Consider the following 21320-nt stretch of genomic DNA (forward strand, 5'->3'; position numbering starts at 1 on the left):
ACATTTGAAACGTTCTTTAGACATCTCTTAAAATCATGTTTGGTTTGATGTTTTTGTAGAAAAAATAAAACAGGTCATCTATATCTATATCTATAACCCTTATAAAGGGTATTGAAATTAAGATTAAGCATTTTTTTTCATTCTCATTCTACCCTTCACACTAAATTATTTATTTTATATTTTACCCATCATATTCCTAACTACCGAAATTATCTTTACAAATAAATTAAATCCACAAAAATAATAAACTGATCTTTGATTCTAATTTAATTAACATTGATCTTTTTATATGGTTTTAAAACAATCGACAGAATCTCATAATCTATATTTTTGACACATTATGTAACCAATGTGTTCATCCACAAAATTAATTATAAAATTCCGTCGCAACGCGTGGGTACTATGCTCGTATATTATTGTTAGCACTGAGCAGTGGGTTTAAAATTCAAGATCATGATTGTTAATTCAGCTTAATTCGTGCCACAAAATGAACATGTGAGTTGTATTTTCGAGTTATAGTAAAATGAAGATTACGGTATTTTAGCTACATAGTTTTTCTAGGTATTTATCTTTTCTTATTGTCAAAATTTGATTAGATATTGTTTTCCTTCGATATAAGATTTTTTCCATTATTACATGAAAAATTACTTAATTTATGTTAGAAAGTTTACTCAAATTTGTGACCCGTGTTAAACATTATTTCCATCAAGTTTTACTTGATAACTAGTTTGCATTTTCATTCCATAAAATAATAAAATGCAAAAAAAAAAAAATGTTTGAGGTCAACAAAAAGTAAACGGCTATACCCGAAGTAAACTTGGGGTGGACGAAAAATCCAAATCACTAAATTCACGAACGACTTTTCTACCAGTGCGTCCTCGTCCAAGAAATTAAGTAGAAGAAGATGTTGTTGATTCGCCCGCCTACGCGTTTTCTCTATTACTCCGTCGTCCGTCAACTACGTACGTACATATATTCCACCCATCTTTATCTCTATAACTCTCTGTATATTATATTTATTTTTTTTTCCTACACATACATCATTTTATCATTCGTTAGACGTGCCACAAATTACGATCTCTATCATTGTTGATCTACACTTCTATTAATCTCCAAATTAGTCCGAAAGCGGGGATACTTACAGGCTCGAGATGAGTAGTGTTAATGTTTATAGTATCATCAATGTAACACTACTCATGATTGTTGTTTCATTGCCTCTAGACGTATCATCATATGCGTTACCGCCCTCTTATCATTTTAGACATCTTTTTTATCGGCGTCTACAAACCAACGTACACGTACTTTCTATTTCTTTCAATTTAATTAATATGTGTGGTTTGTGAATCATCATGATTATATATTTGTTAGTTAAAAAGTGCTAGGAATAAATGCATGAATCAGTTAAATATGTCCTTTGATGCTACCATATCTATCTGACTCTTAAAACCTTTTGGTATATATAACAAGCTTTCAATTCTTATCTATTGTATGTATCCAGTGTCCAACTATATATAATTGTCACGCCATTAAAAAGTGTGTCATGTCAGAGGTTTATAAGTTCAAATTAAGATGATACATACATACATACATACATACATACATACATACATACATACGATAGCAAAAAGTTGAAAATTTGTTATGTACAACATGTGTAGAAGCTATGAGAGTTTACACAAAAAGTGATGAGTAATTTAACACATTTTAATGCACAAATGCGCTTGTTTTGGAGTTTAATACGGAGTAATAACGAGTTTATTTTTTTATTGGTGTTGATCAGGCCTCTCCTTCTCCTAAACCTTCTCACAGTGGGTTAAATTTTCATTGTAATACAGCATCAAGAACTTGCCAGGTGAACAACTTGACTGCCTGCTTGTCAACCTATTCTCAAAGTGGTAAGATATCTTAATTTATCTTCTAGCTTGATCATTACTGGCTGATATGCATTTTAATCTTTATTGGTCTATTTGCCTTTATTTCTGTGAGGTTCTACTAAATGATGATAACATTTTAAGATGGTTAGTGTATCCTTGTTTACAACCCGCTCGAGTTGTTCTAGATGTCGGTCATGATGAAACAGGATTACAAAGACCAATTCTACTAGGATATGTATTATGTATATATTTAGTCAACATATAGAAACTAGGATTAGGCCAAGTACATGGCTCGGTCGGTTAGAAGGGGATCATCTAGACTAATTAGGACTTGGGTTAGGGATATTATATATAGCCAACAATTACTTTGTCTATAAATAGGGATTAGGATTTAGTTTTATAGACTATTCTTTTTTGTAAACTCAAATTTTTAAAACTTTGGTAGATAGTGGAAACGTCTGAGGATTGATTCGTGTGTTGTTCAAGTCGTGTTCTTCCGCTCTAGCTTCCAAGCTGCTTGTATATTTTTAACAAAGCTTATCATGATTCATTACATACATTAGAGTCTCCTATCAGGACTTATTGCTTGTAAAATGCTTCACTTTGAAATGGGCCAAAACAGAACAGTAAAATATGAACTGATGGGCAGGTACAAATATGCAGAGTTAATACCAACGTATCAGAGTTTAGATGCTACAGTTTTACACTTTATCTCATGGATTTGGATGCTATTTCTATCATTCTGGGTGATAATGTTGTGTCTGTTCTTAGATTTGGCCGTGAATGTTAGTTGTTACATTTGCATTGGAAACAGTACATGCTCTTCCTCCTATTTTTCAACCCATCTTTATTTTCCTTCAGGCAGCATGATATAGCTATAATCCAGTGGACGATTTAAAATGACCATTTAGTTTCTCTTACTTTTCTGACGTGTTTTGTGTGTTATATTGGTTGCAATATTATTTCCTCCGCTGAAATAGATTAACTTTAAAAACATAGCTACAGATGACACTTATCAAATGGGTTAATTTGTCGAAAGTTCCCAAAGTGTATTTACATACTTACAAACTACTTATTCAATTTATTCAAAAATAATGGTCAGATTTTTTACTTAAATGTTGTAGTTCATTAGTTCTTGTAAATTGTGGTCGTTTTTAGTACATTAGTTCTAAAGTAAAACTAAGAACAAAGACGAAAAACGTATGGCCTATCTTAAACTACTGACCCATGACCTGTGATAGCACCTTTTGATTGGCCAAAAAACCTAGGCGAATGGAATAATAATCTTTTCCGTTGGTTTTTAAATTCTTCAAATGATTTTGTAATATCTCAATCCTAGCAACTCTTGTTCTTAGTTTGGCATATATCAGTGATTTGGCATTTGATCCATTCAACCTCGAAAAATCCTCTTAAAGGTTTAAGTTATGGAAATAAATAAAGTTAACAACATTTAACAATGGACTCTTATCTCCCATCCAACTTGTTTCATTTACAAAATAGGTGAACATTATTCTTCCCGTGTAGGCCCTCATGAAGAAATGGGCCTCTATGTCCAGAACAACGGTGAAAATCCTCTGCATGTAAAAGTTACCATCCTTCCTGCTAAAGACACAATTGAAGAGTTGGATTTACCAAGCCACCAAATGCAGAAAGTATGTTTTATGTATTCACATACTTATAATCTCATGCTTGATACTCGATAGCACACTTTTGCCCCAATCCGAACTATCAAATGGAAGCTAAACTTAATCTGTGAACTACATTTAAGCTCCCTTAAGGGGTTTTTCTACGTTCATTTTTAAACGGGTATGGTGACTTCCAGAATCAGGGAATCATTTTCTTAAACCTATAGGTGGTTAGCATAATTGTACTTGTTATCCAATAATCGGTCTTCTAAAATGACTCCTTACCTTATTATTCAAATCTTATTGATTATACTGCAGTAGTCTTAACTGGTTGGCAAAAACTCTCAAAACCAACTATTACACTTCAATACATTATAACGTTTTAACTGCACTCAGAACGGGAGGAGTTGTCAGAATAGGTACGAGTTAAAACGGGTTGGGTTGAAAGTTGTAAAGTTTTATTGTGTGACAAAATAGACTGGGTGTGTTGTGGCAGTCCATAAAGACTTCTTATTTGTTTTTCAGAGTTTTTTACATAATTACTTATTAGGATGTTATATTTGACTAAAGAATGCAAGTATTACTATTTTATTCCATTTTTTTCCTAGTGATTAGGGGGTTCTATGCATTTGTATTTTATCTGAATGACTTTTGACCCACTGACGTGTTTGATTCGTTTGAGCCTTTTTTTTCAGTTAAATCTTTGAGCTAAATGCATTATGCATCTGACCCACAAAGATAGAAATCACCCAGTAAAGATTTTAACTTGTTTTACTATTTCAGATCAGTATTTCTTCAGAAGTCGACGTAAGTTCAGCAATAGCATTGGAATCTAGCAATGGTGATTGTGTAATAGATGCTGCTGCTGCAGCTCCAGCACCAGATAACCACTACCAGAAAAATTCTTTTAGTGGCACCTACATAACCCCAATCAATGGTGCATACCTAGGAATCGTACTAATTCTGATAGGAGGAGGTTTGACTTGTTACAAAAAGAGGATTCGAGGTAGGCACCTTGATGGAATTGCATACCATGAACTTGAAATGGGCGATTCCACGGCCATGAATGTGGAAACAAATCAAAAAGAAAATTGGGATCAAGATTGGGACGATGAATGGGGTGACGAAAAACCCACCAAAGCTGATGGTGATAATCTTATTGTAGTTGAACAAGTAAATGGTTTGGCTACAAGATCACCAAAACCTAACGGAAAGAGAAAGGAATGGAATGATTAGTAGTTCAACAGATTTACATAAAGTTAAGGACAGCTTTTTGCATATTTTAGAAACATTACTAGCTTGGTCAACATGTAAAATTTTTTACAAAGTGTAAGAAAGTTTTATAGCAGATGACAAAGGATCTGGTTTGTCACGTTTGTTTGCAATTTTGATACACTTAGGATGTTGTTTCTTCTTTGAGTCACCAAAAATTAAACTATCCTACGACTCTACGAGTACTAGTAGCATGTAGTTGAGTAGTTGGTGGTCTGTTCTTGTATAAATTGATGAGTTAAGAACTTTTGGAGACCCCTTTTACTCTCACTTTGAACTTAGTCGTTAAATTTGCTACCATCAAATAGATTTTTGCTATAAATACCTCCCTTCTCGTAAAATAAACTGAAAAAAAGATGTATAACATTTATGAATAACTAAATCTATAGACCAACAATATAATGTGCTGAGAATCATGTTGTATGTCAAGAGGTAATCATTTTCTTATGCAAAACCGAAGATATGTAAGGTAGTAAGTCGAGATATTTTGTAAGTGAGACCATATACTTTAATCCGTACACATAGTTTATATATGCTTTGAAGTTTGAACAACAAATGTAAGAGATCTCAAATTACCAAGGAAAATTCGAATAAGTACTATCATTTTCTTGGGTTGATTCAATTCAAAATTAGGATCATATCCTAACTTCAACTATTTGAGTTTCTGGTATCGAAAGCTTTTAATTCCAAGTTTATCCTTCTGAGCTCAACTATTCATGTTTGTAAGCATGGTATGTAAATCTAAAACCAAGTCGAGTTGGAATTTTGTCACCTGGGCTATATGAATTTTAAGTGACCCTCTTCAACTATTATATTATTACAAATTACAATTGTGTGGTGCTAATTCAACCTTTACATAATCACATTTCACAGAAAGTATGGCATCTGTTAGAAAGAAATGATGTATGGTTGGAGAAAGGATGGACATGTAAAATATCATAATAGCCTAGCCTTGGATACTTTTTTAATCAGTTTGAGGCTTGTATGGTTGCAAGATTCATGTGCATAAAATCATGAAGTGTGTGTGTTATCAATGAAATGAAAAAATAAAAATTGTCCTTCCAAGAACAAAGCAGAAAAAAAAAAAAAAAGTGAAAAAGAGAACATGGTGTCCATAATTGTCTTTGGATAAAAGTAAAAGCAAGAAAGCATGAAGAGATCATGTTTCAAGCACCCTTTATCTTCATTACATCACATATATCATGCTTTACTATTTTTCCCATATTGCTTTTGTATATTCCACACAATCCTTTTGCAGCCTTTGCATCTTTTTCAATAGATTTTGATTTATGTTAATATTAAAACTTCGACATTGTAAAAGTATAATTTAGAATGCTATATATGCTTCATGAATATAAGATATTTCGGATTATTAAATATTGTGTATAAAATCGTATGTTTTTGCACTGGCATTTTAACAATTTAAAGTGTTCTTTTTTGTGTCATGCATAATTGTTTGTTTATAATGAAAATATCAGTCATCTGATACATATACTAATGTTGGATCTTCAAGATTAATGGCCAAATTAACACAATCAAATAACGAGATTGAACTAGTTAAATAGTTGAGTCCACCGAAGATATACTAATTTGATTGATAAAAGTTTAATTAGCAAAAACGTAACGAATGCCTAAACAAAAACATAATACTTATGGGAGAACTGGGAGTTTTGCTAGTTGGTTTGTTTCTAAACAACTAGAGCAAAATATGTAGAAGGGTGAGACATGTCATCTTTTCAGTCATATCATATATAGTGGTTCTTTACTTCTTTCATGGTACTAAACCAAATGAGAATATCAGATTATGTTAACCTTTAGATAGGGTGATGTGATATACATAGCTAATATCAGATTATGTTAGGTTTAAATAGGATGATGTGTGCTGTATAGCCATTATCTAGTCATTCATCCACTGAGAGTCAGAGACATATTTGCATGGGCAAAAAGTGCCACAAACTTCAAAAAAGACACTCATGTTCGTGCATTGGAGCCTTTTGAGGTTTTGACTATTGAGTGCTGACTCCATGCTCATGGACATTAAGGAGGAAAACATACAATTTGTTCAATCAAGGTTATAAAAATTTGAAGATTATTAATGTTATGTTAGACTGAATAACCACAAGGATGAGAAAGGGTAACAGAAATGCGGGTTAGGGTGTTAGGCAGCATATATCAAAGTCAAAGGTTTGATTTTGTCCACATAGAATTGAATGAACAAAATCTTTTTCCATTTTATATCAACTAAAAGATTGTCTTCTGATAGACAAATAACATGAGTAAAGATAGGTTATAAACTTGTAATTTGGACGAATCGTAAAGGCGAAAATAATAATATGATACATATGTCTAAAATTTTTCTTATTTATTTAACAGTTGACAAATAGCATATACATTTTCTTGCTCCTCGTTTACATCATTTTTTGACACATCCCTTGCTCTCGGTATTACTTTGTTGGTCCCATCTTTAGGTACAAACGTTAGACATATCTATCATTTCTTGGATAAGTATGTGTAAATGACTAAATGTACGTAAATACATATGCTTAATTTATAACATTAGTAAAGATAAAAGTATCAATTAAAGATGAATCTGTTATATTAAAATCAAAGAAAGATCAACTAATTTAACTTATAATGACTTTAGGTGGCTCCGTGGCTTTGATGCAAAGAAGGTGGGTATTACTAATGATAATGCAAGTCTAGGTTGGCTCATTTCTGGAGACCAGAAAGATAATCAAATTTATGAGTAACACATGGGGTAGTTGTTGATGAAAATGACAATATGGTCCCTCTTGTCCTTTTAAATATTCATGGCCTAAATGCATTTGGAAGGAAGCTGTACAACTCATTTTAAGAGCTCTTGCACATGCTTTTAAGATGCTTTTGAATCTTCACCGTAACCATTTCCGCCCATTATTCATCTTAAAGAAAGAGTAAACATTTGAAAACAATAAGCATTAAGATCAGCATGATTGTAAATCAAGCCAAGAACTGGAAGCTTAAGATGTTTCCTTAGTCTATAAAACAAATAAGACTTGTTTCATGACAAGGATGGTGTAATTTTTAATGCATGATGTATATTGTTTTCTACATTGAAAATTTAGCATCTTGAATTTGACATTCAAGTCATATATGATTTAAGAAATACTAACATTTTTATATTTCCCACTTTGGTTGCACTTTCCATTACTATATTCATCACTTTGGTTGCACTTTCCATTACTTTATTCATCACTTTGGATTATATGATTTGCTTCAAAGTGGGTGCCGAGAATCTTAGGCCCCCTTCATCAATCAATTTCACTTTTGACTTCCTATCTTATAATAATTCAATCTACCTGTCCTTTAAACAAGTTTATTTCCATGATATACACAAAATACTATAGCTTAAAAACATAAATGGGTCACCAAAATACGAGTACCTTTTTTCTCAATTAAAAACTACTACTATCCTCAATCCTGCTAAGAACGAGATACCTTTCTCAATTACCTTGCACAAATTAAGCTAGGCATTTAAATATATCTTATTAACTTTACTAGTGCTATTGTGCATCAGCAATGAAAGACTGTTGGGGCATTATGTACTTAAACTTCCAAGGGAAGGAATACATACATTTCAGGTTAAAAGACTGTTAAAGAGGGCTATAACAATAACAACAAATGGGATAAAGATATGAATTCAGCAAATAAGTCACCTCCGATCCGTCCCAAATGGTCTATAACTGGACCCGGAGAATACAAATCCGGTAATGTAACGCTAACAGAGAGCACTAATCGGGGAAAAAAACAACAAAGCTAAACATGAGCAAAAGAATCTTCTCTCTGCGTAAAAATGTAATACTAACCGGATTCATCTTCGCCGGATAACCAATCACTGATCATCATTTTCCATAACTAAAGGTTGCATAATGGCGCTATTTATCCTGATTCCTCCTGACTTTCTGATGGGCATTTGATAAGCCCCAATATGTTAATCACCTCCGCCATGTCAGGCCGGTTTGAAGGCACTTGTGACGTGCAAATCAGCCCTAGTTTCATCACCGGGATTGCTTCCTCAGCAGGGAACTTCCCTTGAAGCCTTTCATCAATGCATTCATCCACCCTTCCTTCTTCCAGCGCCCCACGAACCATGTCACAAAGTATCACTACATCATCCTCCATGTACTCCACCGGCCTCCTCCCAGTTACAATTTCAAGAACCAAAACCCCAAACCCATAAATATCACATTTCTCAGTGATCTTCACTGTTTTGCAAGCAAATTCTGGTGCCATGTAGCCGAGGGCACTTTGAATTTTGCTACTTAAAACATAACGATCTAGCATTGGTAATAGTCTCGCCAGACCAAAGTCTGCTACTTTGGGCTCACCCAAACCATCAATCAGGACATTGCTAGATTTCAGATTGTAATGTATGACGTTAAGCTGATGCAAGTGAGCTAAGCTTTTAGCGATCCCAAGAATGATATTGAATCTTTCGTTCCATGTGAGGGAACTTCTGTTTCCATCTGCATCTTCTCCTTCATGAAGATGCTTGTACAGATTCCCACCAGATACATACTCATATATTAAAAGCTGCAGTGATGGAGTCCAATAATACCCTTCAAGAGCGACAAGATTCGGGTGATGAATCTTTCCCAATTTCTTAACCTCCCTTTCAAAATCATCTTGAGACTTGACGAGACTCGAGACTGTAAGCTTCTTAATGGCCACTGATCGACCATCTCCAAGAACAGTTCGGTATACTGCTCCAAACCCACCACGCCCAAGCTCACAATCCTTGTTTAATAAAGCATGTGCCCCTGTGCTGAAGTCAGGTTCACCAGAAAACATAACCAGCTTGCCTGAATTTGAGTCTGTGGTGGGGGAACTGCTAAAGTCACCGCCCGATAAAGGAACAGCAGCTGCTGACCGGGACATGGTAGAACGGACACGAAGATTGAGTACTGTGATAAATATTATACCAATGACAATCACTGCAGCTGCACCAATAGCAATGAGAGCTGAAATGCTAAGAAGTATTTTCTTGTGTCCAAGAGTTGTAGGGATTGACTCGGGGTCTGACCCGGTTGAGTTGGGATTCAGTACAATTGGTTTGGGAAGCACAGCAGGGCAGCTTTTGTTAACCGCGGCACCACAAAGAGTCGGGTTGCCTGTTACAGCTGTCGGAGATATGGTGTTGAAGAAAGCACCTGCTGGTAATTCACCTTGTAGTTGATTGTGTGAAATATTGAATGACACAAGATGCACAAGATTTCCTAATGGCTTAGGTAAGGTTCCAGTGAGCTTGTTAAATGACAAATCTACATACTCAAGAGCAGCAAGTTTTGCCATTGCAGCAGGAATTTGCCCGGTGAGGTAGTTTCGCGACAATATTCTGAAGAAAAAAAAAACATAGATTACAGAAGAGAAGAATTAACTAATTAATGAAATTCTGAAAGATGTGATACAATAAGAATCTTACAGTGAAGTTAGAGAAGAACAGGTTCCAATTGAACTTGGAATGCTGCCATCAAGGGAGTTTCGTGATAGTATCAGACCCTTCAAAGAAGCCGCTCCTCCTATTTCCATAGGAATGCTTCCATTTAACTGGTTTTCACTTAAATCAAGAATATTCAAAGCCTTTAACTTGCCAATAGTTTCTGGAATTTCACCTATCAGTGAATTCTTAGAGACATTTAGCAATACCAAGCCACTAAATTTACCAATATCAGATGGGATTTCACCAGACAATTCATTATGAGAGATATCAAGAACTTGAAGATTCTGGTGTGAAACTGCACCAGATGAAGAAACAGCACCAAAGATGCTCCCAGTCAGCCTATTACCCGATAACAAAATGCTTTGCACCCCTAATTGGAACACCCAGGTAGGAAGAAACCCTGTCAACGAATTCCGACTCACATCCAAGATTTGAATGTTTTTACAGTTGACCAACGATGCTGGCAAGCTACCAGAGAAGCCATTGTTAGAAATATTCAGTACTTTCAACGACTGAATCTCACCAATAGCATCCGGCACAGCACCAGAAAACACGTTGTTAGAAAGATCAACAGTCTGAAGACTTTTCATTTCCTGTATCCATTCACTAACCTCACCAGTAAACAAATTACTACCAAAATTAATCTCACTACACAAAGAAAGTTTCTGCAATGTGCTTGGCAAACTCCCTGAAAATGAATTCTCACTAAAATCAATCGACCTCAACAAAGCACAAGCTCCAATTTCGTCAGGAACAGAACCAGTAAACTGATTCTTCCTCAACTTAATTTCCCTCAAGTTAAACAACCCACCAATATCCTTAGGAATCTCACCTTCTAAAAGATTATCCGAAACATCAAGCGACCTAAGTCCATTCAACGACCAAACACCCGAAGGCAGCATCCCAGTAAACTGATTACCCGAAACATTAAACACAGCAAGGCCAGAACAAGAAACCAAACTATCCGGAATCTTACCCGAAAACTTATTCTTAGCTAAAGATATTGACCTCAAAGACCCACATTGGTCGAAAAACTTATCCGAAATCGTTCCAGAGAAACTATTTTCACTCAAGTCAATCACTCTAAGATTAGTAAGTTGAGCAAGATTAAGACCAATATTTCCAGTAAGATTGTTTCTAGCCAAAGATAACTTAGTTAAAAATTTTAACTGCATAAGGCCTCGGCCCATTTTACCCGAAAGCCCAAACCCATCAAGAATAAGCTCAGACACCCTATTGGATCTAGGGTTACATTTAACACCTGTCCATTTACATGGACTATCATCATCTTCATTCCAAGTACTTAACAATTTACCATCTGGATCTTGTAAGTCTGCTTTGAATACTATTAGCCCTAATACGTCATCATCCAATGTTGGATTTAAAGAATTTACAGTATTACCAACTAAATTAACCACCAGTAAAAATAAAAACAAACACACTTTTCTCATTTCACAAGATTTAAAACATGTAACCACAATTTCTAACAAACTGACCGCATTTTACGGAACATAAATAATAAAGTTAAATTAAATTACTTTTTTTTTCAACAAAATGAAAAGTAACTGCTAACGGTGAGTAGAGGAAAACCGCCAAAGAGAATGTAAGGTGAGAACTTGAAGTGTTTTTTATCGCCGGAAAATGAGGGGGTGAGGATTCCGGCCGCCGTGGACGGTGGTGTGTTTTCTCTCTCTAGGATTTTATTTTTCTTCCCTTTCTCACTCTGGAAGACTGGTGTTTTTTCTTCTTTGTTCAGACAGAGAGAATACAATTAATACAATAGACTTTATTTAAGCAGGGAGATTAATGAGCAGAGTGTTGGGTCCCATATTTCTAAAGATGGACACGTGTTGAAGCTTTAGTGGGGATATGTGAGCTGTCATACACGTAGGCATGGACAGTTAGTGGGGTTTAATATAGGACTGATGGTGCAGCGTGAGTGGTGTTTATGGGAAGTAAGGAAGTATAAGGGGCATAGTTGTAAAGTGAATGTAAGTTGAAGGTGGCAATGAAAACCAACTCTTTTCGGTCAAGTAGTCAAGTTATTCTTGTCGACCTTTTACACCGGTAGATTTACTTTTTCTCTTTTTTACAAAAAACGAAAACAATGTTGCAAACTTGCAATGTCGCGTACGTCCATATGCGACGCATACAGTTCCAATCTAGATCTGACCCATATAACTTCATTGCACATTATGTCAAAATGTATATTCTGTATATTGATGTAAAGATCTCAATTTATGTCACTTATATTTGGTTGGATAGATCAGTGATTTATTAAAAAAAAATTAAAATGTAATCTTATGGTATAATATCTTAGGTTCAAACTTTAACAAGATAGGGTTTCTTTCTCGAGAGTTTAATTGAGGATGAGCTAGTCAAAGTACTTTCTAACGAACTCGAATAAGACACTGTATATTAGACCGCTCAACATTTAAATTAGTTCATACATTTCTAGAAAATAAATAACTAATTAATTTAATTTCGTACATAATGATTTGAGTTGTTTTAATTGATCCTGACAACATAATTTAAGTTGTTTAAAGTATTCGTAATTGGCATGATATCAACGGTGTGGGGTACAATGATATCCGGTTCTTTGATGTCACTATTTCAATTAAGAATGGCAATGGGGTGGATTTGGGGCAGGTAGTTCCAAACCTGAAAAGAAATATGGTACCTGAACCTGACCCGATATCCATCAAGGATTTTATTAGGACACCACATCAGCCAAATGATTCACCCAAAATCGACATGAGACCAATACTCGTCATTAAAACCAAAACCTTACCTGAAATTATTCGTCACTAACACGCTCATATGTGTTACATACTTACAACAATTTAAGTAAAAAGCACTTACCATAAAATCAGTGATTCCTTGTCCAAGGAACATAGGGATAATACATAAGTGTGGTGATAAAATGCACATATGACAGTCGACAAAAAATTAATGGGCAGAAGTAGCTAACAACTTCTTTTTAAGTTTTTAAAAGTTATATGATAAATATGATATAATTTAATATATTTTGGGTCGGTCGGATGGAGTAGCCATGTCCCAATCCTTACCCCAATCAGGTATCGAGTTTTCTCATCGGTTTCAGATTTTTGACTTTCAATTTAGTACTCTGAAGTTATGATTTAATATGAAAGAGATTTGTTTTGAATAATTTATCGATATTGTATTTATTTAGGTAACAAAAGTTTGCATTTCAATTTTAATGGCGGCGCTGGTTTTTGTCTTAACGGATAAGATGAGACAAATTTTCATTTAGGACCCGTTCATTTATTATCATTATTTTATTACCCCTTTGAAAGTTTTAAGTGGTAAGTTTTATCCTTAAACTTCATGACACATATATTTAGTTTATAATAACATAAACTTTTCGTAATTCATGCATAAAGATATATAAAATTCTTTTTTCTTAGAATACATGATATTTTGAAAGCTAATATATTAAAACCAAATGTTTTATAAAAAGAATTTTATTTTGAACTCAAAATCACAAACTCTTATACGAAATTTTATGAAAGTAGCAAGAAAACAAAATAGAGAATCCATTAATGAAATAGATTTTTCGGCTATCTTAGTTTTGAAAAGGGTTAAACAAATAGCGTGACGACACTGATAAACATTGGTATTACTTTTAACAACAAAGAAGAAGAAAAGATGGCTTGAATGGCAATGATTTTTCGATGATGTTTTAGAAGATAGTAAACAGAAAGTCAGAGTTGAAGTCGTGATAGTCGAACCTAGCCCCCCTAATGCAAATTCCTGGCTCCGCCTCCGATTGGTAGTGGGTGTAGAAGATGTGTTTTAAGAGAGAAAAACTAATGCAGCAGTGAAAAATAATTGAGCAAGATGTAGGGAATGAGGATGAGCCTCTATTGGGAAGGGCCTAACAAGATTAAAGATTGACTCGTCATGCAAATTAATATATTATTGTAAAGTTATTAAAAGGTTTATATTGGAGAATAAAAAAATAAATCGTTATAGTTATCCTCAGACATATTCCAGCCATGTCGAGTTATGGATGAGGATTTTCTAAATTTGAAACCAACTTAACTAGTAGAGTTGAAAGGATATTAACATTTTGATTAAAATCAAAGATCAGGATTTAAAGATGATTATTGAATTTTGAAGTTTGATTTAATTTTACGAATAAAGTTGTTTTCCACTTCGAAAGATCTTAATCCGTAAGTTTATATATTTTTTTTAGAACTCATATTTTGGGTCCTGGCAACCGAATATGACAAGAACATGAATACATACATAATATGTATAAACAAGATCGAGTTCAAATTTTTGACATATTTACTTGATGAGTTCGATTTAGATTAACAAATACAAAACGCAAAAACTTTCTGTCAATTGACTCAATTCAGATACTACATGTTTTTCACCTACTTTTCAAAAAAGAAAAAAGAATATTTTTTACTTACAACTCTACGAGTAACTTTTTTTTTCCCCTCCAAATACACTTTGCCTATTAAGATAGTCATGCTCGTAAAAAAAAAAAAAAAAACTCGTGTCCGTGAGTTATTATTACTCTTTTTAGGTAAGATTTTATTTTATTTTTTGGCTGGTGAAAGAAGGTCAATAAATATGGTAGGGTGGGAAGATGGAGGGGTAGGTAATGTAATTAATGGAAAATACATATGAACGCTTTACGGAGATAGACAGGCTTTCGGGATTTTGCTTTTGACTCCTTCCTCTTTCAGTTTTTGCAGTCAGTGGTCCCCAGACTCTCACCCCTGTCCCTACGGCAAAACCTTTTATTGTGCTTAACTGCTTATTCTATTTTATTTCAACATTAAATGCATTCCATCATCAAATCTATATCCAAAATTGATTTCGTGATAATCCTTTTAATGGCTTTACATTAACTACGGATATGTTTTAACACTTTTCAAGTAAACATATGTACATATATAAAATAAAAAATCACCAAAATCCCGTTGATGTTGATATCTATCCGTATACTTAACATACAGACTCTTTTAATTTGATTTAACTATTATAAATATGTTCCTTTATTTACCTACAAATATCACATGTTTCTAAGCTTGATCATCAGTGAACAGTGATGACAAATTTTTTTTTAATCCGGACTCTTATAACGGCTCATAATCAAAATTGTATTGATTAAGGTACGTGTAAAGTCTCACCATATTATACAGTGATATTTTATTGATATTGTATATTACCTGAATGTTCTAAGAAAATAGTTATGAGAAATAAAAATACAACTTTTTTTGAATAGACAATTATGAGAAATAAAAATACAATTTTTGTTAAATTTTTTATTGCTTAGGCGTCTTGCTGAAGCATTTAATAAAAATCATACGAGTTTCATAAAAAAAAAATTTTTGTTAATTTTTTTTAACATACACTTACGAGAAATAAAAATACAATTTTTTGTTAAATAATCAAATTTAAGGAACGTTCGAACCGGAGGGAGCAAGTATTTTATCCCTAATTAGTGTCATGCCTTCGGGCGGCTAGTTAGAGGGTTTTTCCTCCTACCAGGTATTGGAGGGTGAGAAGGTATGTAAAACTAGCTCATGCTAGAGCATTCGTTGCAATGATTAATTCACACATTTTTAAAAAAAAATCTAAATATCTCCTTTACACCGCCATTAATTATCAGTTGTTAATGAAGTCTAACACCATCCCTCTATGATATTAGTTGATTTTAAAACTATATAGTTGTTAGTTGTAAAAATTATATAACTTTATTTAGCAGGATTTTTAGAGAAAACAAATGAATGCAAAGCTCAACGAATGCAAATGTAGTTAGATGTATATATGTAATTCAACGAATGCATATCACAAGTTAATTGAAAAACACGATTCATAAAAGCTCCCAACTAAATAGTAAAATCAACCATTATACATGAGGCCATTGGGGTTTTTGTCTATGGTTTTTCCTTATAAAAGACTCTCTTAAATGTGCGAAGTTTCAAATCGTATCAACATTCAAACTTGAGGTGAGCAAATCCATTCCAAAATGTATTGCCCGTTTTCATGTCAACACAAAAACAAAAACAAAAAAAAAAGAAAAAACCCAATATACGAGTTTCTGTGTCCTTATCAAAGTGATAAACTTAACTTTTGGGGACACGTTATCATTTTTAATTACTCGTACAAAATTTATAGAGACCTAACGATGAAATAATTAATTAAATAATTTATTATAGTAGGCCGTTGTTAACGGTAAGTCCGCGATTGCGACAGAACATTAAAAAAAAGTTCGAAATAAGAAAGATTACTATGTCAATTGTTTCTCTTCCCTTTTATCAAAAATTGCTTTTTGCTTCAAGTACTTGTATGATTCGATCAATTTATGAACATGCTCTTTTGAAACAAACCTGTTAGTGTTAGCCATCAACCGAATACAAACTCCTGGTTTATAAGCATTTATAGATTAATTATCCGTAAATGTTGACAGTTAATATTAATGCAAGTATGTTAAAAAAAAAACATGTATCTTATAATGTTCAACAAAAAATGGATAATCGTGTTGCTAGTTGCTTCTATCATTGTAAATAACAACAAATCTATATCGTCATATATGCACAGATAATTGGTTTGTTGAAGTAAATTAAATCCAAATATCATGAATACAAATGACATGATCTCGTAATCAACATGATAAATTAAACTGTTGGGGAAAAATACAAATAATCATACATCATAATAATTTATTGGTTTGACTGGATTATTAATTACTATCTCAAATAAATGTTGCATATATGATGATATCTTATCTAGTCATAAGCATAGCAGTAAATTACAATTGGATTCAACCCTATAAATGTAAAACTTAGAGCATTCACAGTCGTCCCGTTTTAGCTCGTTCCCCACTCGTTCTTTGTTTAGGGACGAGCGCACACAGTTAGATGTGGCTCGTCCCTTGCTTCGTTCTTGCGAGTTTGTTCCCACAAAGACGAACATTTTTGCATATTTTTTTATTTTTTTTTATTTCGAAGCTAAATTCAAATTTTTTGAACGTTGGAGGCTACAACGGTCGACTTACCACCCATGCAAAAGTCATCTTCTCCAAAATGCTATATATATACATATAGTATATACATTCCGGCCATATATATTAACTATACTAAATTTCTCCAAAACAACAACCATTTCTACCATACAAAATGTCTATAAACTTTAGCAACCAACGGGGTGACGACTTATTTAACGCGGCGCTTAACTACTCGCCCATCAACTCCTCCGCTCCATCTCAAGTATCTCACACCTCACCATCCACACCACAATATCCACCCTACATACCATCGCCAAACGATTATCAATACCAACAATGGCTACACTATCAACAATGGCTATCCCAACAACCACCACCCTCAACCCAACTGCCACCGCAAGTCGCGGTTCAACCACCACCACAGCCACCACCAGTCGATATACCAGAGTCATCCAACCAAAAAAGGAGAGTAAAACGCATGGCCGGTCGCAAAAAGGGAGCTGCAGTCGACCCAAAAGAGTCGAAGAAAGCTTGGACCGAGTTGGAGATGAAGATTCTGACCGAGTGTTGGCTCGATGTGTCTGAGGATCCAGATTTTGGGACTGATCGAAAGGGTGATATTTTAATGTGTGTTGTAATTCTGACTGAGTGTTGGCTCATACCCATTAGTCCGAGGTCCCCGCGGTGTTTAGTTGGTTTAATATGTGGTTTTAATATTATTATCTACCGAACAATTTCGTTTTAATTTTCTAGTTTAATGTGTGCTGTAATTTTTTTTTCTAAGTTTTTTTGTATATTTTTTTTAAATTTTATGAATGAAGTGTGTTTTTTTAATTAATTTAATGTTTTTTTAAGTTTATATATATATTTATATGTATATTGTATTTTTAGTTGTTTAAAAATAAATAAATGGGGTGGGTCCTAGACTAGTCATGGCATTGTGGGTGTTTTGGGGGATTAGTACTTGGGCTGATGTGGTGCTGACAGGGACTTGTCCTTGGAGAATGAGTGTCTCCCACTGTGAATACTCTTATAACACGTCCGTGACTTTTAAAGGAAAACATGTTAGAAAAATATATAACATTACTCATTTCCTAAGATATCGGTAGGGCGCATGATTGATACTCGTTCGACCCGCATAGTAGCAGGACCCAACAGACAAGTATTTATTCTTTTCAGGTTATTCGGCAGACAAGTATGATTTTCTAAACATTTCTCATTTTCCGTATTGCACTCCTTTGTGGCCGGAGGTCCCTATGGAAGCAGTCTTTCTGCTTTTGTGTAGAGGTAAGACTGTCTACTGCTTACCTTCCCTATATCCCGTGCAGGGATTGGGTCCTGTTGTTGTTGTATTTTATTTTATAATATAGTTGCTACGTAAGTTTACTAATTAGAAATTCTAGTGATGCAAACTCCTAAAAGGAAAACGCCATGTTTGAGGGGGTCAAACGGGAAAAAGTAGGAAATGGCAAACACATGAGAACAAAAGAGCGAGGGTGCCGTTAGGTCAATTCATCTGCCAAAAGGAGTTTTGCGAATTCCCATGTGTATGCACACTACAGAGAATGAAAATGGAATTTCGTTATCTAAAGTCGATCGACTTCTTCTCATGGAACAGTGGGGTTTCCATAATATTTTCCATTTCTTCCAATGAATCAAGGGAAAATAATCTATATAGAAATATTATGTAGTTATGTACTTAACTTCAAAATATTTTAGTTTTACCCGGAAATACTTATAAAAGATGTCATTAATTTGAAACTATACAAACTTTCATCAAACATAAAATAAGGGCGTGTTTAGTTAAAAAAATATTTTTGAAAGGATTAGAATCTTTCAAATGAATTGGAATCTGAAGGAATATTTTTGATTTTTTAAAGATTCGAGTGAATGACAGAATGAAATTCTTTCCCCCATCCCCAAGGAATGGAAATTCCGAATGTTAACATTCAAACGGAATGTAATTCCTCCATCTTTAACCAACCAAACACTAAGGAATGAAATTCAATTCCAATTTCATCAAATTCCGTGAACCAAACGCGATATCATGCATACATCAACTTCCACATCAACCTTGACTTATTGATTAATAATGGAAACTTAAAATTTAAATATGTAACACATGGGTTTCGAACCCATGAAGTCAAGAACAAGGGTAACGCTCTTTGCCAATCAGCTACATTCTTATTTGTTATTTCATCTTCCCACTTACATTTAATATTCTTTGCAACTTTTGCTTTTAAAGGTTGTTTTAGATTTTTTAATTATATCAAAAATCTGTACATCTATTTTTAGTTATAAAAATTTTAATATTCTTTTAACATTATTTTTTTTACAATATATGGTCATTAAAAAATATCCATTGCCTTATTTAGTTCTTAAAAAAAATTAAAGTTGATTAATATTTGTAGTTATAGAAATTTAGTATTCTTTTGGTACTATTTATTGTACAATATAAGATCATTATAAAAATATCCATCATCTATATTTAGTCTTAAAAAATTAGAATAGTTCTAAGCAATGTTTCTCTTTCATATATAAAGTCAATGTCTTTTGAAGGATTTAACATCAATTGTCATTCCTATATTTTATTTTAAGCTTAAATTTTCTATAAAAAACAGATTTCGATGACTTAATCCCTTCCCTTGTATAAATAAAACAAACTTGTTTTTTATAAGTTAATTTTAGAAAAATTCCGAGGTGACATAGCCTAAAACCTTTCTTGCGGCCTCCTTCTAAAAACACTGATGTCATAAGCCTTATCTCAATCAGCCAATTCCCTATAAATTCTAACATTGACTTTTTTTTGTTACGTTAAAACATTACTACATTCCCTCCAATTCCTTCGCAAAATAAGAACAAATTTAAATTTTTATTCATTTTTGTTTTTCGTTTCAATTAGTCCGATACTTTGATCTTATGTCAAGACATATGGACTTGAACTCTTCGGATTCATATTCAGTTACAGTATATCATGATATGATGTAGTGTTCTATATATTAATATACTTATATGTATTAGTATGACTTTAATTTTAAGTACATGATCATGCACATGTCTCTAATACAGATTTGTGTATTTTGTTTAATTTAAAAACAACACATGTTAAAATGCTCAATAATGAAAATCAAATATGTTTATTTACGATATATGCATAAACTATAAGTTGCGCGCTTAATTTAAATGTTGAGACAATGTTGTTAAAAATTGAAACATTCTATTTACCAAGTATCTTTGGAAAAGCTCTATCATCAATTAGTGTGTATTATAATCCTGAAAATCAGTAATGTCGTCGAAGACATACTAAGAGGTAAATTTGCTGCTAAACTTTTTAAATACCCCATGACTGATAGATCCTTGCTTGATATTGTGGGCTGCAATGTACATTTCCAGTTTGATAGCTTTTAACCTATATGTATTCTCCAAAACTTTTATCATGATATATTTATAGTTCTAGAATTATGGGGAATTAGCTCAAGAAGTAGTTGGCAAGTCATTGGTTTTGTTAAAAAAGGGGAAGGATTTAAGAAAACCATGTTGCTCTCAAGTACGGGGTTGCCATTGGATGGAAGATGTTCATGTTAGTTTTACAAGTTCCAACTAATAAGGTAACAAAGATGATGGCTATATAGAGTTGAACAACAAGAAGAAGAGATGCAAAGGCTTCAAAAGAACTGCATAGACAGATATTAACAGACTAACGAGAAGGCAAGGACTCCGAGGAGGACGAAATCGATACTAAAGATGGATCATATAGCTTTATAGAGTCGTGTCGTGTTTACTTATTATTCTATTATTTGATTTACTATCGTTCATTTCCATACAAGAACAAAACAAACCCAGGTTGATTAGCTAGTAGGTAAACAAACTACAATTTATAATGACTTAATAGGTAAACAAACTCTAAAAAATAAATAAATTGAAATATTAACTTTTACTATTATAAAACAACTTATCAAAAGTTTTTGAAGTGTTTTGAATATTTTACAAATATATTGATCCATTAAGCTTGCCAATTCAAGATTTTAAATTATTATTAGCAATACAATATTTGTATTGTATCATGTAAATTTAATCCTTTT

General features: G+C 33.4%; 2 protein-coding genes across 5 annotated transcripts; one reads left to right on the top strand and one right to left on the bottom strand.

Annotated features, from left to right (window-relative positions):
- Nucleotides 1-832: 832 nt before the first annotated feature.
- LOC122603905 lies at nucleotides 833-4871 on the top strand. 4 transcript variants are annotated; one of them, XM_043776757.1, is made up of 4 exons: nucleotides 833-962; nucleotides 1836-1895; nucleotides 3375-3526; nucleotides 4283-4871. In XM_043776757.1, exons 1-4 carry the CDS (start codon nucleotides 905-907, stop codon nucleotides 4733-4735), a joined length of 723 nt encoding a protein of 240 aa, XP_043632692.1. In that variant the 5' UTR covers nucleotides 833-904; the 3' UTR covers nucleotides 4736-4871. The 4 variants fall into 4 exon arrangements, with proteins under 4 accessions (XP_043632692.1, XP_043632689.1, XP_043632690.1 ...); XM_043776754.1 differs by lacking the exon at nucleotides 833-962 and adding an exon at nucleotides 1017-1298 and having other exon boundaries at nucleotides 1781-1895; XM_043776755.1 differs by lacking the exon at nucleotides 833-962 and adding an exon at nucleotides 1017-1292 and having other exon boundaries at nucleotides 1781-1895.
- Nucleotides 4872-8353: 3482 nt separating this feature from the next.
- LOC122603202 (probable LRR receptor-like serine/threonine-protein kinase IRK) lies at nucleotides 8354-11998 on the bottom strand. The gene is made up of 2 exons (XM_043775845.1): nucleotides 10233-11998; nucleotides 8354-10145 (listed from the first exon to the last, which is right to left on the bottom strand). Exons 1-2 carry the CDS (start codon nucleotides 11699-11701, stop codon nucleotides 8690-8692), a joined length of 2925 nt encoding a protein of 974 aa, XP_043631780.1. The 5' UTR covers nucleotides 11702-11998; the 3' UTR covers nucleotides 8354-8689.
- Between the last annotated feature and the right edge of the window lie 9322 nt (nucleotides 11999-21320).

The sequence above is a fragment of the Erigeron canadensis genome, chromosome 6, assembly GCF_010389155.1.
Source record: "Erigeron canadensis isolate Cc75 chromosome 6, C_canadensis_v1, whole genome shotgun sequence".
NCBI classification, from domain to species: Eukaryota; Viridiplantae; Streptophyta; class Magnoliopsida; order Asterales; family Asteraceae; genus Erigeron; species Erigeron canadensis.